This window comes from Nesoenas mayeri, assembly GCF_963082525.1.
Source record: "Nesoenas mayeri genome assembly, chromosome: 1".
Classification (NCBI taxonomy): domain Eukaryota; kingdom Metazoa; phylum Chordata; class Aves; order Columbiformes; family Columbidae; genus Nesoenas; species Nesoenas mayeri.
Window position 1 is genome coordinate 180,525,592 of NC_137541.1, and position 26,715 is coordinate 180,552,306.

Sequence of the window (26,715 nt, forward strand, 5' to 3'; positions counted from 1 at the left end):
TTCAGTGAGCTGAAATGGAAGTTAAACCTGAAGGCTTTAGAAAGCAAGTTAACTGGTGCTATGTAGTGGCTAGTCACAGTTCCAAAGTGTTAATCACAAACTTTTACTTGTTGGCTTGTCACTTCCTATATTGATACTTCTTGAAGCTTAATTTTACTTTTTTCTAGTTATATTTGACTTGTTAGTGGTTCACTCTCTTGCTGGAATACTAATTTTTACATGGTACAAATTGAACCCTGGGGTTCCTTGACATGTTTCAGAGTATTTTAGTGTAGTAGTTTAGCTTGCACTGCTAAAGGCTTGTTAATGGAAGCAGTTTTTGCCTACTTTGGCACTGCCGGAGTATTTGAAATTACTAGGGATGATATAGGCATTTTAAAAATTGGGGAGGGGATTATGTGGGAGGGTATATAGTAAGACCTTACAAGCATGTAGTGATTTAATCACTTGGAACAGATGTGAGGATACTGTACTGATATATTAAGACTAAGTATTCTTGCAAACACTCTGCGGAGAATTAGCAGTTATGAAATGAGAAGCTCATTTGGAGATCATGGGAATGACTTAGGAGTCAGTGTCTTGGTGTGTGTATGTAACATGTGAAACAAGTTATCAACATTCTGAACAAGATGCCCACATAACAGCAAACCAAGCTCACAGAGCTGCCCAAGAAGCTTGTATGGCCCCACGGAGTTCAGAGTAAGCTGTGAAGTCTGCTCAAGAAGCCGAGTAAATAGTCTTTAAGCCACATCAATTTGTCTGCCTGCGTGCTTGGCAGTGCTTGAACAAGCTGACTTAAAACTAGCTGTGATGTGATTAGGGAGCTAATAGCCGTTGCCACACAGATAATAGTTCTGGTTTCTCGGTGCTGCTGTAAGGTAGTGCTGGAGGTCACTTTGCTGTCCTGACTTCCAGGTTTGTTTTGTTTCTTAAGCCTTGCTTCTACTCTTCTATAGGGGCTTTTTCTCAGTGGGGTGGGGTGCTCTTCTCCTGGGAGCTGGCATGGTGCTCGGGAGGGATGGGCTGAGCAGCCTCCAGCTCTGCTGCTTTCATTTCTCAGCCTTGCAGTGGGCATGGAGGAAGCACGTGAAAGGTTCCTGGTTCCCTCTACATTGGAAGAGAGAAAGGCATCCATAATGAAGAATTAATACAGGACTGCTGGTGTGTTTGTCACTTAAAATGAGTCCTCAACTTCTGGCTTTAAGTTACTAGGGCAGAGGCAATCCAAAATAAACATGTATGCCTGGTAACTTCGAAATGTTTGTCATTAGCATTGAAGTTTGGTAATGTGCATTTGGTGTTTACTTCTAGTGAGCTTATGCAGTTCTTTTATTTTGTGCATTTAAAACAGTTATAAGCTTGCCTTCAGAGTATGTTTCAGTTAGTAGCCTACCCCCTCCCCCCCCCCCCTGGAACCCAGATTATAAACTACCTCTCATTTTAAAACTAGGTTTAAGCTTTGGCTTTACAGAATCAAGTCAGCACTGTCTGGATGCAGTAGTAGTGCTTATGAGTTCTTTAGAGGAAAGCCTTGGGGTGGTTGTCATACTTTCATGGCTTACTTGCCAAATTGTTGTTGTTTTTAAGAAATGCTTAGTGTCTTGTGATAACTGTTGGTGTCTGCCCAATATCAGGCAGTGTAAGGTATTGTCTGTTGTTTATTTCATGCCTAATATAGCTGTGGATACTATCATGCCAGTAAAGAAATTACCTTTTTATTTCTTAGTGAATTCCACATGTTGTTGCATAAAATAAGGCTTGCTGCCTTACTTGCAAATGTGTTTCCCTTGAGGAAGACCTAGCCTGTGAATATTTCATCCTGTTATGAGGGAGCTGTGTCCTAGTACCTCTTCACATACAAGGCATTACTCCTTACTGATACAAGTTTAGCCATTTGTTTTACTTCAAGTAACTAAACACAAAAAATCTGCAATTATATTCCTTTGTAGCAGTGACTTGTTGCTGTTAAGTTTATTCAAGTGTGTGTCTTCCACTTTTTTGGGTGAGGAGATCTTAGAAATGATCTGAAGTGCTGTATCTCTGATGAGCTGCTCGTGTTCTCTGTAGTGTCCTTTTTGTTCCCTGACTTCTACAATAATCTTAAGAGATTTCTTCTTTGACGAAAAATAAATATGCAAGGGTTTGTAGGAGTTATTGAATTCTTATTCATAACATTCTAGAAGTTTTTTTTATTTCATGATAAACTTATGGAGTATAAGCACACAAATAGTCACCTAGTAATGGTGTGAGGGTGTTACCAAACTTTTAAATTAATCATTGCCTCCCAAATGAGATGAATAACACAGCTGAGGTAGCCATTGTCATCCACTACTGGAGTAGTGGATGTTTGAAGTCTGTTACAGATCCCATCCTTTAAAGATAAGAGTATGGACCTGTCAGGAGAAATTTTCTTATCTAACAAATAAGACTGATTTGTGGTGTGGTTGTTACTTGTGCTGCTAAGGCGGGGGCAGCATAGAAAAAGTGTAGACTGTTTTCCTTGATACTGACTTGATGGTGAGTGTGCCTGGCCAGCTGCAGACCACTAAAATGACAGAATTGTGGTGGATAGATAATAGACTAGTGGTAAGATTTGGTAAGGAAGTGGAAAATCAGGCTTCACTGTTGTAGTAATTTGAGGGAGTTTGATTTGGAGAAGAGTGTATTCCAAATAAATATTCCTGTTTTCATTTTTCAACAGGAGTTTGTAAATGTCATTGTGGAAGGCTCATAAAGCAGGCTTCCATGGAATGATGTTTGTTGTTTATTCACACTGGATTTTTAAGGAAAGTTCCTGTATGAATAAATTACAGCTTTTCAGAGTTAGGTCCCATTGCGTTTTGCACTGGAACTTTTTCTTAGTTGCCTATGGTTATATTGACCAGAACAAGCAATGACAAGCAAGAGGAGTGCAGTTGTGCAAAACTGCTTATGGCACAAGAAGTGAAGGCCACCTGAAAACATGCAGAAGTACTTCATGTGTCTGGAGTAAGTGAAGGCTTAGCAAGTAAAGTTGTTTCATTCATCTACAGTTCATTCATCTACAGATGAATGTTACACTTGTAAATCCTAATTTAATGTATGCCTAGTATGGGCTGTAAGCTTAGTTGCACCTCAGATTACAGATTTTTTTTTTTAGGTATTCTTTTTAGGTTCTGTTAAAAACATTTCCTTGTACAGTAGTTGAAAGCTGGTGAATCCTGGGAAAAGTAAAATGCTGTTACACCACTGCTAAAGTACCCTTCAAGCCTACATTTGCAATGCTGCATGTATTGAAGTTTCCCCTGGTGCTGCCTCTGAGCCTCTGCAGAAGAAGGATGCAAGTATGAAATTACCTTCTTGAAGGTGAAAGAACTTAACAGAAGAATCTGAATTCATGAATGCTCTTGGTGAAGCACAGACTTGCCCATTTTCAAGCTATCAAGCCTAGTTTTCCTTTTGGTAGAAATGGTATTTGCAAAGTAGCAGACTCCAAACAAAAAGTTCTTAAAAAAAAGGTAGTTATATTGTAGAGTGCTTTGCTGGAAGATGTAGTAGCTGGCATTTTGAGGTCTGTGTGGGGAGAAGGCATTTACTCTTTTGTGTGTGTGAAGATAGACCCTTTGGCTCAGAGGACTGGTGAGGTGCAAATAACTGGAGGCTGAGAACATTCTAGTGAGAACTGTGATAATGCTTGTCTTATTCATAGGCCTCTTGCTATGCATCTAACACTTGTCTCTTACCTCTGGTGGCCTGTTTACCAAATGGGTCTCATCTCTCTGGCCTGATCTGTTGTGATTCATGCAACTTGTTTGTCTGAATCACTGAAATCTTTTATGGGATGTTGAGATGAAGTTAGCATTCAAGGCTTGCATTGCTAATTGCCTTGAACTTGCTTTAAGATGTCTAAATAAAAGCATAACTCTTTTTTTAAAGTCTGAAATTTAGACGTGTGTATGAGGTCTCACAAAACAGTGCTGATGTTGATAGTTTAATCTGCTTAACTGCTCACAGATGCAGTTCCACCAGCTTGTGGAGCACCTGCTCAGTCTGAGTTCTTGCTGGGCAAATTGCGGTTTCATCCCAGGAGATGTGGCAGATTGGTCTCTTCAGTACTTCTACACAAAGTGCAGATTAAAAACTAGTTGAAAATGTATGATGGGACTATGAGTAGTTTAATTTTTGGTGTTGCTGTTATGGTTTTTGCTTTGCAGAAGCAAACACATGCTCATAAACAGTAGAGAACTCTACTAAATCAAATAGTGAGGAAGTTACAGGTGCAAAGTGCTTGGAAGCAAGAGCTTTTTCTACTGCATGTTCTCTTGTTTCTGCCCTTTTGAAGCAAAGGATGTTTTAAGGATTAAGTTGTATTGTGAGTGTGTGTGCACAGCGTGGAATTAGATTAGGTGTCTACTAAAAAGCTTGTTTTAAATTATGAGCTGCCTCCTTTAAAGGAGGCGTAGTTTATAGGGTTGTTCTAGATGTCTCTGACAACAAATGGTGACACAACATTCTTGTCACAAGTGTTCTTTCCGATAATAAATACATTATCAGTTTTATTCTACCAGTAATATAGAATGCAAACAGCAGTGATTATGATTGTTATTGTACAGAATGCAGGTGAAAATATGTTTTGTGTATTCTGTAGATTTGACCATCTGTGATCTGACTCACCACTGTTAAGTATTGCCAAGTCCCTGGGTTTGGAGAAGTATGTGACCTGTCCATTTTGACACTGAAGCAAGCAGGGCTGTTGGAGCTAGGTTGTTTCCTCTTTGAATTTCAACTGATGAGGTTACTCTTACCAGCAGAGTGTAGGTGTGGCCATGCATGTTACAAAATACCAGTAGGGCTTGGGGAAAGGCTAGAAGGACATGTTTATACTCAGGAAGGGTTGTCCTTGGGCTAGAAATCCAAGATGCTGTGAGAGTGGGAAAGTAGTAATGAACTTTTTCCTTGGCCTCCATAAGCTGAAGCCCCTACATTTTTTCATTCTCTCAAACACCAGTGAACCGAACTCAGTGCGGAGAGAGGATTGCAGTTTGAGGAACGTCATGCAGGGGTCCCTCACCTGTCTCTGAAATTTAATAATATCATGATGCTTTCTTTTCATGTATCACTATTGCAAAGTATCTAAATATTTAATGCTGCAAGGAGCATGTCCAACACAGATGCTGCACTATTTTGGAACTTAATCCTATATCATTCAAACAAGATGGTCTCAGACCTTGCTATAAAATGAGTGAATAATTTTGTAATTATTATTTGTTAGCACAGGAACAGTGTATACCAACTTCTGCCTAAAATCTGACTAATGTACTTGGAGAACTGATTTAATCAACTGATGTGAGAAACATAGGTTGTTAGATGCAGAGGACGTTGTTTTATAGATGTGCAATAAAACAAGGAAGGCTTTTTAAAAGGTCAAAGTGTTAAATGCTAATTAAGATTACTGACAGTATGCTGATGTTCCTGTATTGATTGTGCCTGGTTTTGGTCAGAAATATGTATTAGTAATTTGAACAGCCCCTAAATACTTTTCAGCTCCCAGGAAATGTTGCTGATCAGAATCATAGTCAGTGATAATTTTGAGGGGTTTTTCTTACTGAACTTGGTCACTGTTGTGGCTTGAACAGGTTTCTAGCACAACTGACTTTAAGTGTTCATTCCATAGGGCTTGCTGTGTAGACCTTGGCTTTTCTCTAGGCTCTGATGTTCCACAGTTAGCTCTTGGGTTTCTTCCTTAGCCAGACCCTCCATCGGTGTTACACAGCAGGCACACAGTTTAAAAAAAAAAAAGTAAGCATTGAGAACGTAAGACTAATATGCTGTTTAAATGAATCCTAAGTTTTGTCAAAAATCCCAAGATTTTGCACCCAAATCTTGGCAACAAGACAGAAGACGCTACCTGGCAAGAAGAATGTTGAATCTCTTGTCGAGTGCTGAGAGATCCACAAGTTGGATTATGTGGAAGTGTAGTAGCAAGGAAGACTAATAAACTTAAATGATGTTCTTAAGCAGCTTGTTCATGTACAGACCTGTATTAACAGAACATGGGCTGCACAGGTAGGATCTGAGAGTAACTTTAAATTGATGGCAGTGGTTTGGATGTAGTGTTTGGCAAGTTCCCGTCAAGAGACATAAAAAACAACTTCCAAATTGCGATATTGTTATTAAAGGAAATTGCACATAGAATCGTTTGAGTTGGAAGTGACCTTCAAAAGTCATCTGGTCCCACCCCCCTGCAATAAGCAGGGACATCTTCAACTAGATCAGGTTGCTCGGAGCCCTGTCCAGCCTGGCCTGGAATATCTCCAGGGATGGGGCATCCACCACCTCCCAGAGCAACCTGGGCCAGTGTTTGACCACCCTCATTGCAAAAAAAAAAATATCTTCATTACATCTAGTCTTTATTTCCCATCTTAATTTAAAACCATGACCCTTGTCCTATTGCAACAGACTCTCCTAGAAAGTTAGTCCCTATCTTTCTTATAAGCCTCCTTTACATGTGTTCACCATGAGACTGCTCAATGTGTCTCATTTGGATTGAACTTCTTCACTACAGCTCTGTTACAGCCACCGACTATCTTAAACAACTTAAAACTATTAAAACATTTAAGTTGATCAAGGAAGCCTGGTTGCTGTGCTTAACACTGCTGTTTGATGTGATACCTGTCATCATTCTTCAAATGCGATAATGCATTTTTTCAGCCTTCATGTGAAAATGGTATATAAAATAATATGTTGCTTGAGTACATTCAGAGGCACTAGGGAGAGTTGGTTGCTGTAACTGCAGTCTCTCACTGAGTAGCCAGTTGAGATCTTGTTGTTGTTAGATGGCTTCACAGTAATGAATGAAAATGTTAGGAGGTCATAATGAGATATTCTTCAGCTATAAAATTGCTGATCTGTATATTAAACTCAATCTTCAGTGTGTGAAAAGTGTAGCTGTTCTCTCAATACAAGATCTTTTTTTTTAAGTGGCAGTGCTTTGTCTAGGGAGGTGTATTCTGTAAAAACATCTTTTTACTAACCTGATGTTGCAAACAGTTAAACATAATTTTTATATCTATGGCATATGGGTTGAGTAGTGATAATGAAGTCCTTCTGCTTTATCAATAACATCAGTGGGCCATTCAGATCCCTGATTTTGTTGATATTTAATAGTGGAAGGGGGTTTTGTCTCGGAAAAAAAAAAAAGAGATGGGAGGATACAAAAAAGAAATCAGAATTTGTGAAGGGCAATTCCTTAAGTAGAAGCAGCAAAGCACTGTAACATAGATTTAGTCTTCTCTTGGTCGTTGTTGTTGTATCCTTGTTACTAGTACTTTTTTACCTTTACGGTTTTAGTTACTTCTGAGATGCTGCACCTATTTGACCTCTGTGTAGAGGCACTGGATGCTTACCTGAAAGTGAATAAAATGATGTCTAGCTTAGTTGTATGCCAAAGTCTACAAGCAGATTATATTTTTGAGCTTGTTTTGAAAAAAGGAATAAACCGGGCTGAGATGTTTGCCAGAGGAGGTAACATCCTTCCAGGAACATCTGGTAGCAGAAGTTCTGGATAACACTATGGCCTTGTGAAAGTCTCCCTTTGAGGATTTGAGCGTGTAAACATTCATGATTTGACTTTAGTTTTAGCAGGAAATTATTGCCATGAAAGGGTGATGGGGAGCCTCACATCAAGCACAACAGATTAGGCTGTTTTGTTTAATGTTTGGTTTCTTTAAAGTGTGTTAGCTTGAGATTTTAGTATACCAAAGACTTAATGCAGTAGGAAAGATGCTAATGAATGCATTTTGCTATATTAGTCTTGTTTAGTACAAAACTTGAGAGTACATATAGAGACATCAGGCTTCTCAACTATGAAATTCCCATCTGCCCTACAAAATGAGGTGGTATCATATGGCATCAAACACTGGTCTCTTGTAAACAAGATACAGGTGGAGCATGGTGTGGCCGTTCACAGATTTTGGACAGAAGTTTAAAAGCAGTCCATTCACAAAGTTGGGATGCTTTGAAGCCCCGGGCTTGTCCATGTAATTGAATCCGTAAGCCTTTCAGTGTATGTATATTTGTTGATTGAGAGTTTAATTACTTGTATTGCTGAGCAAAGTCCTTTCTTTTGTATTGGTATAAATAAATAACTTAGTTACAAATGCCTGTGTGTAAATGTTATTTGGAGGGAGTGGGACTGGGAAGTCACCTTTTGACTAACTAGCAAGGCTTCTCCCGTAAGCGGTAGAATTGCATGAAGTTGCGTTTCATAGTGATTTATGTTTCTGTAGTCAGCCCCTCCAGTCTGTTCTGGGGATGTCAAACTAATTTTCACCAGGGAGCCACATCAGCCTCGCAGTTGCCTTCAAAGGGTTGAATGTAATTTTAGGACTGTATAGATGTACATGTAATTAGATTTATACAGTTCTAAAATTGCATTCAGCCTTTTGAAGGCAACCATGAGGCTGATGTGGCCCCTGGTGAAAATACGTTTGACACCCGTGGTCTATTAGCTAGCAGTTGGGCAAGAAATGCTGTGGTTTGTCTGGCTTTGAGTGAACTTGTTTCCTGACAAGTATTTGGGTTGTCTATCAGCAAGACAAGCAACTGTGAATGTTGAACTTGTGTTGTTCTCTCAGTGGAGAGCATTAATTTCTCTCTTCTATCCGTCTGTTAGCCTTTGTAAAGTGTGGTCTTGTTTGTCCTCCAAAAATCCCAAATTTTTCTATAATTAAGTTCAGTTCTTCTTCTAGGTCTCAGACTGACCTTTATAGGATAAAAAAATGTCAAAACAAGGGTAATATATGATTTCCTCAAGTAGTTAATCTGTTTTAAGTGCACACTTGACTCCAGTAGCTTCTATGGTTAAGCATTGCATATTTGGAGTTTCACTAACATTGCAAGAGTTGTAAAATCGTGGATGAATGTTTAATATTCTGTTACGCTTTCTACATTTATTCAGGTATGCCTGAAAGAGTACTTGGAGCATTGTTGGTATTTTCTTATGATACAAAATGATACAAAGCACATTTTCCCCAGAGGGGACTCCAAGTTTTGCTGCAGCCTGGGTTATTTCAGATACAGATGTGGAAACTAGTTCTCAGTTTAAAATCCCCAAAACATTTTTGTTGCTGTTGTTTGAATGTTAATGGCCATAGTGTAACTATTTGCCTCTAATGGGAACTCTCTGGCCATCCTGCCAGAAGTCAGCCAGGCAGAGCAACCTGATCTAATACCAAGGTTAGCCATCCTTTGTTTTGAGTGGTGATTTAGGTGACCACTGAAAGTTCTTGCTGACCTAAATAGTTCTGTGATTTAGTTTCCATTTAATAACTGTTAACTGCAAGTTTCTAGAGTTTCAGGCAACAAAGACTTCAAAGTTATTTGCAGTTAAGCCCTTTCCCACAGGCTGGAGGAGGAGGACCCTTGATTTGGCACCTTACCCATAAATGAGCATGGGTGTGTGTCTGTGTTGCTTGGACCCTGGGAAATGATGCGATGATGTGTTATGACTGCAAAGGAGTCACTATGTTCTGCATTAATTTAACATAGATTTTTTTTATCTCTGTCCTGGAAGACTGATGGAGTGGGAGTGATCTATGAGAGCCAGTTAAAGTACTCAAGCACATAACTGAAATAACAGTTTCTCTCCAGAATAGCTGTGTAAATTACAGCAGGACAATACACTTTATTAACTAAAAATGGTGCCAAGTTAAGCCTGGTGTTGTTTGTTTGTCTTTTTTTTTTTTTCTCCTTCAAGTTAAGAAGCTTAAATGATCTTAAATCATGTTCATGCTTACTGATACAAGCATGCCTTTAACTGGCTTAAGTAAATTTGTTTTCAAGCGATTAACTGTAGCTATCAGTAATCGATTTAAATTACTAAGGCCTTACTGACTTATTGACATCAGGTAATACCTTTCAAAAGAAGAAAAGGGACCCAGATTTACATGGTTTTGATTTTCCTTGTTCCCACAGTTGAACACTGCTGTTTACCAGTTAACATAGTGAATAGGTAAATGGTATCTTAAATCTAAAAATAGCCCTTAGCTGTACTATTCCAGCTAGAAATTAGATTTTCTCTTTAATATCCAGGTAAATTCTTTCTTGTTGGATAGCTAAATGTAGATTTTTGAGGTTTCAGTATGTCTGTCCTGGTTCATGGTTTCTCTCTTCCTCCTGAAAGTCTACGTTGGTAGCAAGGAAAGATCTGTCTGAGATTTCTTGCTCTGGGAGGTCACTAGTCCAGGGAAATGGCATGTTGAAAGGAGTGTCTAGACCAGGAGTGTCAGACTAATTTTCACCGGGGGCCACATCAGCCTCACAGTTGCCTTCAAAGGGCTGAATGTAGTTTTAGGACTCTGTAAATGTAATAAAGGAGTTTGACACCCCTGGTCTGGACTCTTTAAGAATAACTCTTCTCAAAAGTTCTGTTGAGTCAAGATTTTGAACTTGGCTCTCTATTTCAAGAATTTCTGAGCCGAAGGAGATATTCTTACTTGCCCTTCCTGTTTCTGTTGAAAAGGAATTATGAACTTTTATAAAATGAGACCATAAGGTAGAGCATGAGCTGCACGTAAATGGAGGCAGACACTGTTCTGAATGATTAAAAACTGCGATGTAATATGAATAGTCATATTCAACCAGAGCTTGTTAGTGATCTGATTACAGTACCTTATGGAAAGAACTAGTGCATTTGTAATAGTTTGTGAAGGTACTCTGCTTTTAAATGCATTTCAGTAATTGTATTCCACCTTTTTTCCAGAAATGTTACGAACAAAAACAGTACAAAAATGGACTCAAGTTCTGCAAGATGATCCTTTCTAACCCGAAATTTGCTGAACATGGAGGTAAGTGTAGACTCAAGATTTTTTTCTCCTTTTCCGCTCCACCTGCCTCCCTCCTGCCCTGCCCCCTCCGCTCTTACGAGTTTAAATGTATAATCTGTCTATTCCACACCTTTGAGATGGGAAGGAGCCTGTTGCTGAGTATGGTTCTGTCCTTATGACTGAATAATTACTCCACATTTTCAGTCTTTGTACATTCATATCAAGTTTCCACCCTAGTTCAGTCAAACACCCCTGTGCAGTGGGATGATGAAGATCAAAATATATGGTGGAAGCATATTTCAGTGAAGCTTCCAAGTAACTTGCCTTTCTAGGTTTCTAGGTCAGAATGCTAGTGTGGGGGTTTCTTGTATTCCTATTGAACAGCGAGCCCAGCCTTTTTTGAATATTACTTTAAGATATTCTACCAGTGAATTAAGTCTTGTTTTTTGTCAAATTCATGCTCTTAATTTTCTGTACTGCATACCAAGTTGCTGCTTATAAGGAGCAAAGTTAAGTGGCATACTGTTTCTGCTAAGATTTACAGCTAAAGACAGAATCTGGAGATCCTGTTCTGATAAATATTGCAGAAAATGAGACAGCAAAATGTTGCTTCTGTTTACATCTATCAGAACTTAATCCTCAATAAGATACTCCAGTCTGACTGTATTAGAGGGTTTCTGTTGCATGGTTCAGTCAATCTTCCCTTCTGATACAGTGAAATTTTTATTTGTTTACTGTTGAAGCAACCTACCATGTCTCCCTGGAAATAAGACAAGGTGAGTATTAATTTTTGCTCCAAAAGATGCGTGCTTTTTTACATGTATGGCTGCCTGGACACTATTTAAATAGACTTCTTTAATGAACCGTAACTAGGGCTTATTTTTGGAGTGGGGCTTGTAGTTCAAGCATCCTGAAAAATCATGCTAGGGCTTATTTTTGGGATAGGTCTTATTTTTGCGAAAACAGGGTAACACTGAGTGCATATGTACTGTGTCAGTAAAATTATCTTCCTGTTGGACACTGTCAAATATTGCCAAAATGTTCAAATAATCCCTTTCGTGCTTTCATTAGTGTCTACTGTTTCTTTGTCTTCATTACTTCCCTGGAAATAAAAGTACAATTTTCTTGTTGCTTCAAAGCTAGAGTGGCTTGTCTGGCTCCAACCTAATGCATTTGTCTCTACTAGCACTTGTGTTTTTCTAACATCTTGGTATACATCTGTCTTTTCTGCTCTTGCTGCCTCTCTAACTTTTCCAGGACAGCCAGCTGCCTTGGCAGTCCACATACTACTTGGGCTCTGAGCCACTGATGGCTTTGAAGCTTGGGAGCAAAGCCTGGAATGAACAGCTGATGCAGAACTAAGGCAATGAAATGATCTGATGGGAGGCTGCACTGCTGCCACACTTAGCTTCACAGACAAGTTTGAAAAACGTAGTGAGAATGTGGCAAACAGATGGATTTCTGTGGCTGGGCAGTTGTCTCCCTGGTATGGGAAGGCAGGAGTAGCTTGTCCTCTTTCCCACAGTAAGGATGTGTTTTTTCAAGCTTCCTGATATTATTGGGAAGGTATCATTATAACTTTTTCTCTTCTTACAGTGTGGATGTAGGACAACTTAAACAAAACTAAATCCTTGGCTCGTTTTGGGTCATCATTCACTTTAGGTGTACTTTGACAGGAAACAGTGTTAAACAGGCCTGTCAATGAATCTTCAAGCTGCTGTTACAGCTGACCTTGAGCTGATGGGCCATGGCCATTAATATTAGGGCAAATGTAGCAATTGGAGAAAAACTGGAGTACTGTGATGAAAATGACTGATCTTCTCACAGGGGCCAAAACTAAGTGGTCTTTTACTTGGCAGAAAAAGTCAAATATGAATCTGGAACAGCTTTTGGGCATAGTGTGTGCCTTACATGCGACTTGTTTCCCACAGTGTTTCTTGAAAAGTGGGGGAGGAGAGGGAGCAATAATCATACCGATATATTATTTAAAGTCTTGTGCCTCTCAGGGTGTTGATTAAAATGCTACTACTTTGATAATATCTTGTTACCCCCAAAATACTTTACCAGGAAATACACTTCTCTTAACTAATGCTTTGCAGTGGAGCTGACTCTTGGCAGAGATCTGTTATGGTATGACACAACCTAATGATTTTTTTTTCTTGCTCTGCCTATCTGGAACTTTAACACCCATTGAGAAGCTCTCTGAAGTTGCTTTAGCTTATTGTTAACTCCCTTAAAGTCAGTTAAAAGTATTTTTTTAATTAACAAAGTTTGCATTGTCTGTGTTCCTCACATCTGTGTGGTGCTCTGCAGTGGTCTTTTAAAGACCAATTTCAAGAAAGGAAATTCCTCCTTGTAACAGTCTTCAGCTGTGCTAGGCTGCTAGCCTGATCTAAATTTATCATTTAATGGGGAACTTCACTGTATAACAACTTCAAAGGGTATCTGTACTGTGAAACTGGCATATGTTAAGTCAGAAACATAAGTATATGATATTTCTTACAGAGACGCTAGCGATGAAAGGACTGACCTTGAACTGCTTAGGGAAGAAGGAAGAAGCATATGAATTTGTTCGTAAAGGACTTCGTAATGACGTGAAGAGTCATGTCTGTATCCTTTGTAATACAAAACCCGATCTTTTTGCTATGAGTTCTCACTTCTGCATGTGTGATCTTGTTCTTGCATCAGTACATACTTTTCAAATACATAATGTGGTATTTATAAAAAGTCTAGGGTGTATACAGTGAGAATATTGATTGTTAATCCAGTGAATATTAATTGTTAATTAAATACTTGAAATAAGATTTTATTTTCCTGTCTACAATTTTGCAGAGTTTAAGAAAAATGCTTTTTACATCTATTTATTAGAAAAAGACCATCTGTGGGGTTTTTTAAATTTTCTGCAAAGAACATGTATGGTTTGTAAAATCTGGCCTTTTCTAAAGTTTTCTTCTCCCTTAAAAATGTGTAAGAAATCCAATCTAGAAGTGCTCTGAAAAAATCTGTTTTGCCGTTAAATTTTAGATAATGGTTTAGGTCTACAGGCTTGATGATTACTACATTGTTGTAAACTAGTCTTCCAGAAGTTTATACCTGTGAAATACTTAACAGCTACCCAAGAGCTTTGGGAGTAGCTGTCTTCTATTTAAGCCACAGGTAGGAGGCTACTTCAGTTTTGCACAGAATGCCTGTTCTATATGCATTTGAGTTGCATATTAAGGGGTAATTTCCCATTAAATATTAAAGTTTTTAAAATTAAAAAAAAAAAATCTTTAGTGTTGTGGGAAACAGTTTCTGATGGCTATCTAGTTAAGACAAAGGGATGGCTGTTTACACCATTCCTGTATTAAATGTTCAGAGAGCTTGAGGGAGTCAAGACTAGGATAATATATTTATTCTAGCTCATGAGAAACTGAGATCTGAGTCTGAGCTTTTTAATCCTCCTACATCCTTTGCAAAGGCTTGTGACCAGCCATGAAGTTCTGATGAAAGCCTGAAGGCCTGTTGGTTCTCAGTGCCACCTAAGCAAGGCTTGGGAGGCTCTCTAAAATAATGTTTGTTTCCTGTTTTATATGACTTTAATGTCTGTTCTTTGTGTTAAAAGTAGAGGCAGGTGGAAATCACTGAATTCACCTCCTTCCAGTAGCTGGTTTTGAGGAGGTGGAGTATGTTTGTGTTCTTATTTCCTTGTTGTACGATTCGAAGATGTTTTTGGTGTGTTCTGTCATCTGAGCTTTTTAAAAAGCCCCTGTTACAGGGTGCATAAAATATAGCTGGTCGCATCAGTATTCTGACTTGTTTTAGGAGGACTGGCACTTTAATTCTGTGGTTCTTCATATTGAGGTTTTTGGGGAAAATAGCTGTTGTAAAATTGTTTAGAAATCCAGAAATTTTCTGGTTAAACTACAAATGAATTCTGGCTCATTTTGGGCTATAACTTGAGTAATGATCTGGTCAGAGAGCTACATTTATTTCAAGAATAAATGTTTCAGGTGTGGCATGTTATATTTGGGATGCTGTAGGAATGCATGCAAGGCTGTCAAGAGCTGTGTACTATAAAAAATTGGTGGCAATTTGCTTTATTGGTTTGTATCAGCTGTTAAAATTTCCTATGCTTAGTCTTGAATATTGTACACCCTTATTTCTGAATGAGTTTATGCTTTTCTTAATTGCTTGGTGAAGAATATGATTTATGCAAGATTAAGCCAGATTACCAATAGCATCCAGAAATGGTAATGATGCCTGATAAACTACTCAAAGCATTACCTTAGTCTAAGTATGCTGCTAAAAGTGCACATAAATTCTTTTGGACTGAATTATCTTGCTCTAGGTGAGAATCTAAAGTATCAGTAGTTCTGAGGCAGGTGTGTGAAGATGCTACCTTTAATGCATGTCCTGAATATTTACATAGGCAGGGCAGGGTTTACAGAAAGCAGCAGCAGTATTAGACTGGCAGCCATGCCTGTATCCAGAATAATTTTGTCCCCCTTTCCCACTCAGTCTTAAATCATGATGGCAGAAACAGCAGCTTTCTTCACAGTCTTAGAGATGCATGTGGAGTTTTTGTGTGCTTCAGCTGGCTGAAATTAATTTGGTGTTCCTGCAGAAATGCAGAACAGGGTCTCTTGCCTGAGGATTAGAAGTTTCCTTCAGACTTAGTTCTAGCAAGTCTTTTCTTTTGGCTGGAGTCTTACATCTTCTCAGTAATTACAAACCTACTTTATATTGTCATGTCTAGAACTTCAAGGATGTGAGTCTTTGTAAGAAAAACTTAGTTCTGTTTCTTCAGTTGATTTGATGAGGCTAACACTGAATTCATGTGCTTTCTCAGCTTTTTCAGATGTAAAGTTTAGCAATGTTTGTATCTTTGGAGGGAACCTCACTTGTTTCAATTCAGTAGAGCAAAACCTCTTAAATATTTTGGTTATTAGCACTGTCAGTTATTTGTGCCATCTTAATTGAAAGCAGTGAAGGATGCATGTACCTCTTATCAAGATTTGCTGTGTTTTGCTGCTTCAGGGGCACATGGAAGAGCTTGAGGGAACTTTTGAGCCCCTTGTAATTTGAAAATGAAAATAAGTGCAGTTTTACTGCTGTGGAAGATGTTGATGCAATGAGCTACTAGTAATCTGAAGCAGCAAAAAGTAGATCATGTCAGGTAATATTTCTTTTAATATGATTTTTGGAGACTGAAGTGAACACACAAAGTGTGATGCTTTGCTATGACATGTTGGTTTCTTCCTTTGAATTCAGAATCTTGCCAGGATAAAAAAGGATGCTTGTGAGAGAAAAGCCTACTGAAATAACACAGGACTGATGGAAATCTGAGATGCTGATAATGTGATAGACTTTTGAAGCACAGGAGTGCTAAGATTTCCTTTTGTCAATGAATGAAGTGTAGGTCTGTGTGTACCCCTTACTGTGAAATCTGGAGACTGAGGTTACAGGCAAGTAAGGAAAAGTAAAACTTGTACACCAATTGCATTGTTAAAATGAATCACTTGTAGGAGTAAGAACTCCTGCTGTAATTACCGTAGTGTGTTTTAAACAGTACATCTTCAGGAATAACTCTTTTGCGCCCTGTGGAGTTTGCATCATTTAGTTTGCATAATAATGTTTGGCAGGGGTTGTGAATGTGACTTAACAGAAGATTGTTAAATGAGACTTTATTGCTTATTTGGAAGCATTTAATATTTTTAAATGTGTCAATAAAGTCGGACTGCAGTAATCAAACTTTAAGGGTGCTGCTCTTCAAGGCAGGTGTTCATTTGTTTGGTCTGTAACACAAGTGCATTGCTGTTACTTTGTGAGAATTGTTGCTGTATCTTCCTTAACATTGCATTAGGTTGGCATGTGTATGGTCTTTTGCAACGTTCTGATAAGAAATATGATGAAGCCATCAAGTGTTACCGGAATGCACTCAAACTAGATAAAGATAATCTACAGATCTTGAGAGATCTCTCTTTGTTGCAGATCCAAATGAGGGATTTAGAAGGATATAGAGTAAGTATTCTCTTTGAATTCCCATTTATTGCTGTTACCATTCTCTTGTTATTCTGTTTCATTATTGTCTTTTATTGGTAGTAATTCTGTTGCTTCTACTTTGTTTCAAAAGTGTTTTAAGCTCTTACTTAGGAAAGCATGAAAATGTATTGCAGCAGAGCCTCATAATGTTAAGAACAGAACTAAAAGCATGGTTATTCTGTACAATTTGGCTTGTGGATTGCTTGTAAAACACTAGTTCTGAACTCATTTCTCACTGAAATAATGAAAATAAAGGGGATAAGAGTTAAAGTTGAGCAAGAAGGAGTTCTTTGCTATTGCGAAGTACTGCAAATGGTGTTTTGGGTGTGTGTATGGAAGGTATTTTTTCATGAGAAATAAAACTGTCATGAACCTACCCCATGATGGCTGATTTATTGAATTTCAATACTGATATTTATTATAAATAAAACATGAAAATTTGACTAAAAACGAAGTTAGTGCTTTCAAGATGGCTCATCCAATTTGACTGTGAAAGGGGCAGATCCTATTCCCTTTCCATTCTTTATTTCATATGAAGCAAAGGACTAGATAGTGGGCTTGGGCAGTAGTTGGTCCCTTTTACTGAGGATGTTGAATTTGCTAATGGGAGAAAAGAAAATAGCTGTGATTTGATGCAGGAATGGGTTCTAAGAGTACTGCAGCAGTATGAGGACCAGCAGGGGCTGCTCTTCCAAGTGGCAGTGAGCTCATGCTTCCTATTGGAAACCCTTCGCTCAGATTTCAAAGCCTGATCTCGTAAATAGTTTAGGCTGTTAAGATGTAGTCTTGAAAGTGACACCTTTTGTGTCCCAACGAAGATTTTATACTTTGGGCTATGATTCCTGTATTTAGAGTGTAGCCATCAAGATTTATGAGATGGAAACATGCTGCTTTTCCCCATGCTGTTAGAATTCAAAAAAATTGCCAGGGCTTTTAAAATTTTTGCTGTACTGGTGGTAAATCATGCTAAAGGTGTTGTACCTCTTTTTTTAATGTATCTGTTACTTTTAAATGGCTTTCCTTTTACTGAAGGAGACGAGATATCAGCTGCTTCAGCTGCGCCCCACACAACGGGCTTCTTGGATTGGATATGCCATTGCGTACCACTTACTAAAAGATTATGATATGGCCTTAAAACTACTTGAAGAGTTTAGGAAAACCCAACAGGTAAGACTTCCTGTTCTGGAAAGAGAACACTTTCTGTATAAGAGACATAATCTGTGGAGTTAGTTGTTTGTAATTGGGAATAATTAAGAATCAGGTAAGAATTAAAAAGAAACTTATTTATGGAGCTTTCTGCTTTGAGCAGAAAGATTTCCAGGAGCTTAGCAGCTGATGCAAATTATGGGAATACTTTCTTCCCCTTGCAATATGCTGTTAGGGTTGAGGATATAATGGTAGACTGGTGTACAAAACTGAATAACCTAATGTTTGTGAGGTTTGTAGTTAAGAAAACCTATGATCCTGTCCCTTTACAGGAGGTAAAACTTCAGAAAATACTGTTTAGTGTTGGATATGCTCGTTTGCCCTCTATCCTGCTGTAGCCTGGATGTCATTACATCTCTGCAAAGGACATGAAAAAAAAACTTTCATTCCTTTGTATGCATCTGTACACTGTGCATTTAAAATCAGTGCGTGGTGTTAAAGTAACATGAAAGCATAGCTGAAAATTCTTTAAGATTTGTTGTTACTGAAACTTGTTGGAATAAATCAAATAGTACAATGCTAACATCAGTATAACCTCTTTAAGAGAGACAGACCTTTCCCTTGTTCTGTTACTGGTAATGCAGAACTGTGAAGTCTGAGTAAACAGAACAGAGTGGGTATGTTCATTATTCTGTAGCGTGGAAAGAAAAAACGTGTTTATAGATGGATTCAGTTTGGGGGATGTGCTGGAAGTGTCACATGCAGATACTAAGATATTACCTGACCTATAAATTGTGATTTATTTTTTTTTAAACAAGAATATCACATTCTTTCTGGGAACTGCATTTATACAGCCTGCATTTATAACTGCATCTTATACATCCAGAATGGGTCTAACTGTAAGAAAGGAAATCAGTAATTGCTAGGAGGGAGCAGAGTTTGTGTCTTGGTTGCGTATTGTGGTCAAACAACGGATGTAGCAAGCCAGGTATATACAGCTTGATACTTCAAAAGAGCTGTAACTTCAGTCTTGAATAAACCCTGAAAACAATAAGGTTAAATGAAAATTGGGTCATCTTCTAGGAGCATGTGACAGCCAAAAGGTCATGGTTCTCAAATGAGTCAGCAGAGCCAAATCTGAGTTCACTGTCAAAATGTCTGTTCAAATTAGAGTGAATACATAATAAATGGAAAAACTGCAAATGAAATGTAAGAAATCGAGGTTCTTTCAAGGACTAAGAGGGTTTGACAGTGGTGTTGGCCCCTTGGAGAGAGTGGAGGTGATGCTGTTAATGTTGTTGTCTTTTCAAAAAGATTGTGTGTAAATATGCTTGTGTGAGGGCAGTCATTCTGCAGTCTAGTGACTAAGCCAGACTTAAAACCATCTGCTGTAGATGAACATATTAAATCAGTGAAGTCTGCTGTGCAAGTTATCACAATCTTAGATCTCAGGCTGAAACACAGAAATCCTGAGATGATCTCAAGATCTGATGCCATTTTTCAGTAAAACTGAAAATATTTGGCCTATATCTATAAATAGAACGCTTTGTATTTGAACAATGAGCTTTTAACTGTTGATTAGTGTAATATCAGTCACAGGCAAATGGTGGAAAAGGTGGTTAAGCATTAAAGGACAAATATGCTACAAATATTGGACAACGTGAGTGTATAGAAAATATTGTCAAGCCTGTTTTTGAGGGGGTTGGTAGAGACAATTAAGTGGTTATGTTGTGTTTTCTCCCCCAAAACACTAAATGTGGGGGACTGCATTAGTTTCACATCTCTTGCAAACAGAGGGGGTTTTGTGCTCTGCTGTGCTGGCTCCTTTAGGGGTACAGGCCCATGTAGGGCCCCACCCACTGCAAGAATCAATGTGTTGGGTCCAGAAGAGTCAGAAGGGACCAAGTGAACTCACAACTCGATTTTGCCACACTTGGGCTCTTCCACAGTAGTCCCCCAATGTAGTGCTTGTGCGGTCTCTAGTTATCTAACAGTCTTGTACTTAAAATAGTTAAGTTCAGGGCACTCCGTTGCTCTTTGAGGAGATACATGTGTTGCTTGCTTCCTAAATTTCCCCTCCTGTCCTGTACTTTGTATGTGCTCCAACTCCATAGATGAACTTTTGTGACTGGCTCGATAGGATATTGCATGTGACTGGGATAAAGGGTGATGCTGTTGAAGGTTTAAAAGGATGGTTGAAAGACTGAAGGGTTTCCAAATCACTTCTGAATGGGAATCTTTAACAAGCTGATGGTTTTGAGGAGTTTTATGGCAGTTTGTATTAGGCCTGATACTGTTTACCATTATTGTTAATGAATGAGAAAGTGAATGTAATGTGTTATTTAAATGCTGCTGTTGCAATAATTGGTAGGTCATGGTGACGTAGGGCTGTCATATTAATTTACTTGGATTACTCAGGCAGCTCTGTCCATTCAGATGGGAATTAATATAGCCAAAAACCAAGCAGTAAAACTAAGAAAAATATCAAGGAACTGCCATTTTATTAATAGTGACTGTAGGTGAGTATCTGAAGATGCAGTATTACAAAATAATGGAGCTATTCTAGCTACAAGCTGTTGCCAGAACTAGCGGTCTGACTTTTTCCTGTGTGCTCCCACTGCTTCCTTGTGCAGCACTGGTTGACTTGTGGAGGGGCTGGTTCAGGAAGCCAAAGTGACAGAAAAATAATCACTCTCTTGAAGGATTGATTGGCTGAACTGAACAGCTGTGAGATGAGAAGGGAAGGAGGAAGGGAAATAATAGAGGAAAGTGAGCTGCCTTTGTTGATCCAGGCTTAGCTTATTGTAAAACTGTGCCTCAGGACAGACTTGTGGGTGAAAAGCAAAAAAAACACCTGTATTTCTGAGAAGCAGTGGTTTTCTGTATAGAGCACATTACTGAGAGGTCAAGACTTACTGATGACCCTGTTTTTAAAAAGTTGAAACTGAGAAGAACAATAAGGAAAGGTAAGAGGATTAGAGAAAATGCTGTCTAGTGAAAGGCAGAGATTCTCTTTGTTTACTGTAAACAGAAAAAGAACAGGTGATTCTGGTAAAGTTTAGATAGTGGTTTTGGGAAGAAGGATCACTGGGAAGAAGGATCCCTGGGTAGATTGCTTAGTAAGGAAAAATAAAGGAACAAGTAGTGGCAGGAAGTTGAGCAACAAATTCAAATGATAAATCACTTCTTATCACTGACAGTTTTATTTTAATAGCTAAGTTATCATTGGAAATAGTAAATTTTCTGTCTCTTAGTGTATCCAGATCGACATTGCCTGTCATCTGAAAGCTATAAACTAACCAGATACACAATATTTCAGTCAAAAACAGGTTATGACTTTGAATGCAGACATCACTGCAGGAAATATAATGGCCTGTGCTGTCCAAGTTAATTCAAATGATTTGAGTCACTTCAGAATTTAAATTTTGGGAACGAAGGTGTAAAACAACAATGCAATTTGTTTTACTGTTGTATGTCCCGTTTTTCCTTTCTTCTTTTCCAGAACAAAATTTTTATTTTTAATTTTTATTTTATTCCTAATTTCTGCATCAGGCCCACAATTACAGATATGAACAGAAAACCTCTGTAGTTTTGGGGGTCTGCTCTTAGGTATGTTTTGGCTGCATCTTGTCACATTCTTTCAGTGACAGTTATGTTAGGGCATCTACGGTTGTAAAATTGCTTCTTTTTTTGATCCAGGAGAGGAAGAAATTGATTGTGAAATAGCAGAACTGAGTTCAAGAGAAAGTTGGACATCTCATGTGCAACAATCATAACTTCTGGGGGGAGAGAGGAGTGAAGGTGTATTGTGCAGCAAAAATAGTGGGGGGGGAAAACTTTTGCTTATAAAGAATAAGATATTCTATTAAATCTGATTATTCAGGTTAAGTACTGGGGTTATGTTTACCCTCTGAATTGCATGTTTAAATCATCATTAACTTGAGATTTCAAAATACCTCTAAAACTAGGTTTTTCTTAAAACTACTTCTAAAAATGGCTTTTTCAGTGGAGTGACAATAAGTGCAGTATCTTTCTGGTGGATTTGCCCTATGTGTAAGAGGGAGTTCATTTGAGGTTGTTTGGGTGGTTTTTTTTGACATTTCATAATTTCTTTTAGTCCTGCCAAAGCAGTGGGGATACAAGTGACAGTGGAGATACAAGACAGCTAGCATATCTGTTTCTTGTCTTTATATGTAATATTTAAGGACTTCAGGGGTAGTCAGTGTTTTGAAGACCTAAAGCAAATTCATGATGCGCTAAGAAGTTGTGCTACTTATGGAATTTAGATATGTTGTATTGGAGGGGAGGATATTTTTTTGTGGGGGAAGAGAAGGAGAAAGAACTAAATTGGTGCTCTGCAGGTTCAGTTCAGTGCTATTGCAGTAAGGATAAGCAAGAAGACACACTTAAACGCTGAGATCCTGTTCTATATGTCAGTCTGTGAAGCAGTTAAAGATGCTTTCAAGGTAACAATGCTTTTATTAGTGACTTCTAATGCTTAATATGGATAAAAATTGAGCCAAGGTGGAAACAGAAATGGAGCTGTAGATAGAGGAAATATACTTAAAGGAATGGGTAGCATTTCATGCCACCTGCTGACTCTTTGTGCAAGGTCTCGTCTTGTTCCATTAGCCATCATTTACTATAATATGTTAACAGCATTCAAGTGGTTTTTTTTAGTATTACTATCTTCAACAGCGAAACTGATGTTCATTGCCACACGTCTCTACAATATTCTACTTAGCTATGCTCTCTTTCAGAATATTTCTATCTAAAAGGAAATATTTCTAAAAACTTAGAGTGCTAAAAGAGCTGCCTCTACAAATCCAAAGGGCGTATGAACAGATATTTTAAGTCTCATAAAATTGATCTGTGCTTAGGGAAGGGCTGGAAGTAGTGGTTTAGGAGAAGATTCTTTTAATATGAATGTTAATTTCACCCAGTTTAATGTATGTTTGTTTGCATTTCATTTCTGTTTATTAAATCACTTGGTTCTTCAAAGAAGATAGAGGAAAAGCTTTGCTCAGGAAGCAGAAAAGTAATAGTAAATGGTTTGGTGACCAATGTGACTTCTAAGTGCTGCTTGCTCAGGAAGAAAGTATGTAGTGTGATGGAAAAGAAAATCATTAACAATTATCAAGCTTAGCTCCTTATCTATTTTTAATTAATAAAAAATCATGTTTGACTATAACTACCTTTCCTACAATTTCTGTTCAGACAGTATATTTCACCTAGTAAAGTGTTGTATAGATCTGCTGGGCATTGTCTGCAGACTTCTGCATTTTGTCTCTGAAATTCTTGCCATTTACTCATAATTGAAGTAGCTTCTGTGTATAGTAGTGAAGAGCATTCAGTATGGAATACTTATTATATCTCTGGCATGACTTTTCCCTAAATACACTCTAAACCTAGAAAAGAATGCTTTTGAATGTTGTCCTTTTTCACTGGCTCATATTTCACTGGAAGGTGGATGACCCACTAGATTTACTACAGCCCATAGGCAAAGTCCTGGGTATGCAGCTGGCAGCAAACCTCAAAACAATTATCTGTTGCTTAAAAACACTCTTTACATGCTTGTGTACTGTACTCTCTGGGGATTTGAAGTGTAATACAGAGAACACTTGGTTAGAAAGAAATAGTCTAAGTGTCTGGTCTGGAAAACTCTAGTTGTCAAGCTGTGGCCAGTATTTGGGTTGTTTTTGGTCTTGGAAATAGTTTGATCCAGTATTTTTGATATGCTGATAATAAGTATTGTGATATCCCAGCAATCTGCTGTGGAACTCGGATCAAAATTGTTGTGGAGTACATGAGTCCTTCAGAAGAAAAAGGCTACCAAGATGTTTGCAAATTTTATTCTATAAGAGAAGGCAAGGTTTCTGTTTTTAACTATCTCGCCACAGTGATAACAGGGAAATACAGGAATTGTTTTAAACTGTTCTCTAACAAAGGATATCCTGAATGAATCTAATTTGATTGTGAATAATGGGAGTTGTCCATTTTGAATGTTTGGGTATATAAATAGACCTGATATATTTTGTAGCCTGAATCTTGTGTTCTGTAATATTGCAAACATTTGAAGTACAGGTAAATGTTAAATAACCTATTGCCTTTTTTTCCCCCTTCAGATTCCTCCAAATAAAATAGATTATGAATATAGTGAACTGATTTTGTATCAAAATCAAGTGATGAGAGAGGCAGATCTGTTTGAGGAGTCTTTAGAACATATAGAGACATATGAAAAGCAAATATGTGATAAATTAATAGTAGAAGAAATCAAAGGTAAGTCATCCTTCTCTCAGCCAATTTTGTTCTAACCTCTTGCTACTGGCTGTCATTCAGATATGATAAAGCAGTAAAAGAAAACCCATGTGAGTTCTTTAATTGATTTGAAACACTATAGGGAACCTGGTAATACCAGACTTAAAATTTTGTGCTCAAATAACTTGTCTTACCAAAGTGGATAGTGGATGCAGGTAGTTTAACTTGGGTTGACACTGGAACTGAGGAAATCTCAGAGATCGTTGTATTGGTACATACCAGAGTAGCTTTCCATAAATCACAGCTAATGTAACCCAGTTTTAATCTCATGAAGAATAGTGTTTATAGTAAAAACATGATTTTTTTTGTTTGACTGAAGTATCAAATTCTTGTTTCCTTCTTATGCATTCTAATGCACTTCCTTGTATTGCTCTGCCTAAGTGAATACTGAAGTTGACTTTTTTGATTAAAACTAACCCACAGTTGTTTTGTAGATTTGAAATATTGAGTTCTGAGTATGCAGTTGTGTAATAGCACGTATTCTTCAGCTACTCCTTGTTTGTATAGTTGCATTGGGTTGACCTTGACCAGCAGGTAGAACAGCTGTTTGCTCACCGCTTGCAGCCTCCCTTGTCAGGACAGAAGAAAGAATAGGAAGAGCAAAAGCAAGAAAACTCATGTGTTGAGATAAAGATAGGTAAAGTAGAGGAAAGAGGAATAAAGGAAAAAAGAGATGCCCAAGTGATGCACAGGCAATCACCACCTCACACAATCAGACTGGTGCTCAGGTGGTCTCCAAGCAATGGTCACCTGCCCAAATGCTCCTTTTTATTACTAGGCATGACACACTAGATAGCATGAAATATTCCATTGGCCACTTTGGGTCAGCTGTCCAGGTTGTCTCTGCTCCCAGCTTATTGTCCACCCTGACCTGCTTGCTGGGTGCAGAGTGGGTGTAAAAAGAGCCTTGATGCTCTACAAATACTACTGAGCAGTAGTGAAAACATTGGTGTGTTGTCAGTGTTTAGTTACAAATCCAAAACACAGCACTGTAGGGGCTGCTGTGAATAAAATGAATTCCATGCAAGCCAGACATAGTAAAGTTATTTACTTAGTAGTAAACCAATGTTATTTAACTGTTTAAAAAAATGTTAGGTGATATGAAAAATACAGGTGTAATTAAGTAAACAGTCTGATAGAAAGTGACATAGTTATGTGTTGGAGTCTTGCAAGGAAGAGTTGCTTATTTCTTTTATAAACCCAATAGCTTTTTTTAAAATACTCAGATACAGATATTCAAATAATCTTTGCTTTCAAAAGTGCTGAATGCTCCAAACTGTGAGCTATATAGGCCTTTTTAAGTATCTACATATGATTAAGCTCAATTTTATGTATTTAGTCTTGTAAACTTTATGCTCAAGTCACCAGCATGTTCTCATGTAATTCATAGTTCTTTACTGTGTTGCTTTTAGGAGAGATGTTACTGAAGTTGGGAAGACTGAAAGAAGCTGGTGAAGTGTACAAAGAGTTAATTGAGCGCAATGCAGAAAACTGGTATTATTATGAAAGCCTGGAGAAGGCCCTTCAACCTAGTAAGTTAAGATACACAGATACATTGAAAATACATATGATATAGGATATACTTAAAACTCCTGTTTGATATGTTACTGTTCTAGATCAAGTAGTTTTACTTGGCAGAAAGCTATATACCTTCTGATCTTGAATTTTATATAGTTGTGTTTATCCATTTAAAAAATATTCACTGAAGAACTTGCGTGCATGAAAATACCAAGAGCAAGTTGTTCTTCTTGGAGCTAAAGGTGGCATTTGCTAACATGCTCACCTGAGGAACGCTTCCTTGCCACTTGTGATCTTGGCAACCAGTTTGCAATCTGTCCCTGTCTAGTAGTTGATTGTCAGACTACTATTGTATCATATCATATACCACAACATAAAATTGCAATTCTGAAACTTGTTTGGGTGGTACCTCCTTCTATGGGTATGTAGAAAAATACTCATATATATTTCAGATGGCCTTTTAAAAACAGACCATCTGAAAAAAATATTTTCTTTAAACTGACTGTCCTTTGGAGGAAAAGGGGAAGAACATGATAACATCTTTCATTTGCCAATGCTAGTTCACGTTACTGCTGTTCTCTCTTTCCAGGAAAAGAGCTAAATGTTATGGGTTTGGTTTTGTTATGTGTTGGGTTTTTTTAATTGCAATGTTGCAACAATTTATAATCCAAGTGTTTGCAGTGGTAACTTGCCCAGGTGTTTACATAGGAATGGTTTCCTTGTATTTCACTGTTCACTAATTAGTGGAAGTTTTATTGGAGTTATTCTGATGACATCATAAATCATAAATCACAAGGATATTATTTGTAGATATCGTAGCTGCATTGTATTTTGCAACCAGCTTTCTTCTAGAAAGTTTTCCAGTTGGGTTTTATAAGGTCTGGCAATATGGCTTGTGACTGGC

At 38.0% G+C, this 26,715-nt stretch overlaps 1 protein-coding gene across 4 annotated transcripts in view; it reads left to right on the forward strand.

Moving 5' to 3' along the window:
* Positions 1-26,715, forward strand: part of NAA16 (N-alpha-acetyltransferase 16, NatA auxiliary subunit) — a 63,026-nt gene that overhangs the window by 2,011 nt on the left and 34,300 nt on the right. The window contains exons 2-8 of one of the 4 annotated variants that reach the window (XM_080358422.1): positions 10,742-10,826; positions 11,549-11,581; positions 13,311-13,415; positions 16,651-16,808; positions 17,862-17,996; positions 24,101-24,254; positions 25,706-25,825. In XM_080358422.1, the coding sequence (XP_080214548.1) occupies positions 10,742-10,826; positions 11,549-11,581; positions 13,311-13,415; positions 16,651-16,808; positions 17,862-17,996; positions 24,101-24,254; positions 25,706-25,825 (790 nt within the window). The remainder of the gene's footprint in view (positions 1-10,741; positions 10,827-11,548; positions 11,582-13,310; positions 13,416-16,650; positions 16,809-17,861; positions 17,997-24,100; positions 24,255-25,705; positions 25,826-26,715) is intronic. The other 3 variants (XM_080358423.1, XM_080358421.1, XM_080358424.1) reach the window with 3 other exon arrangements.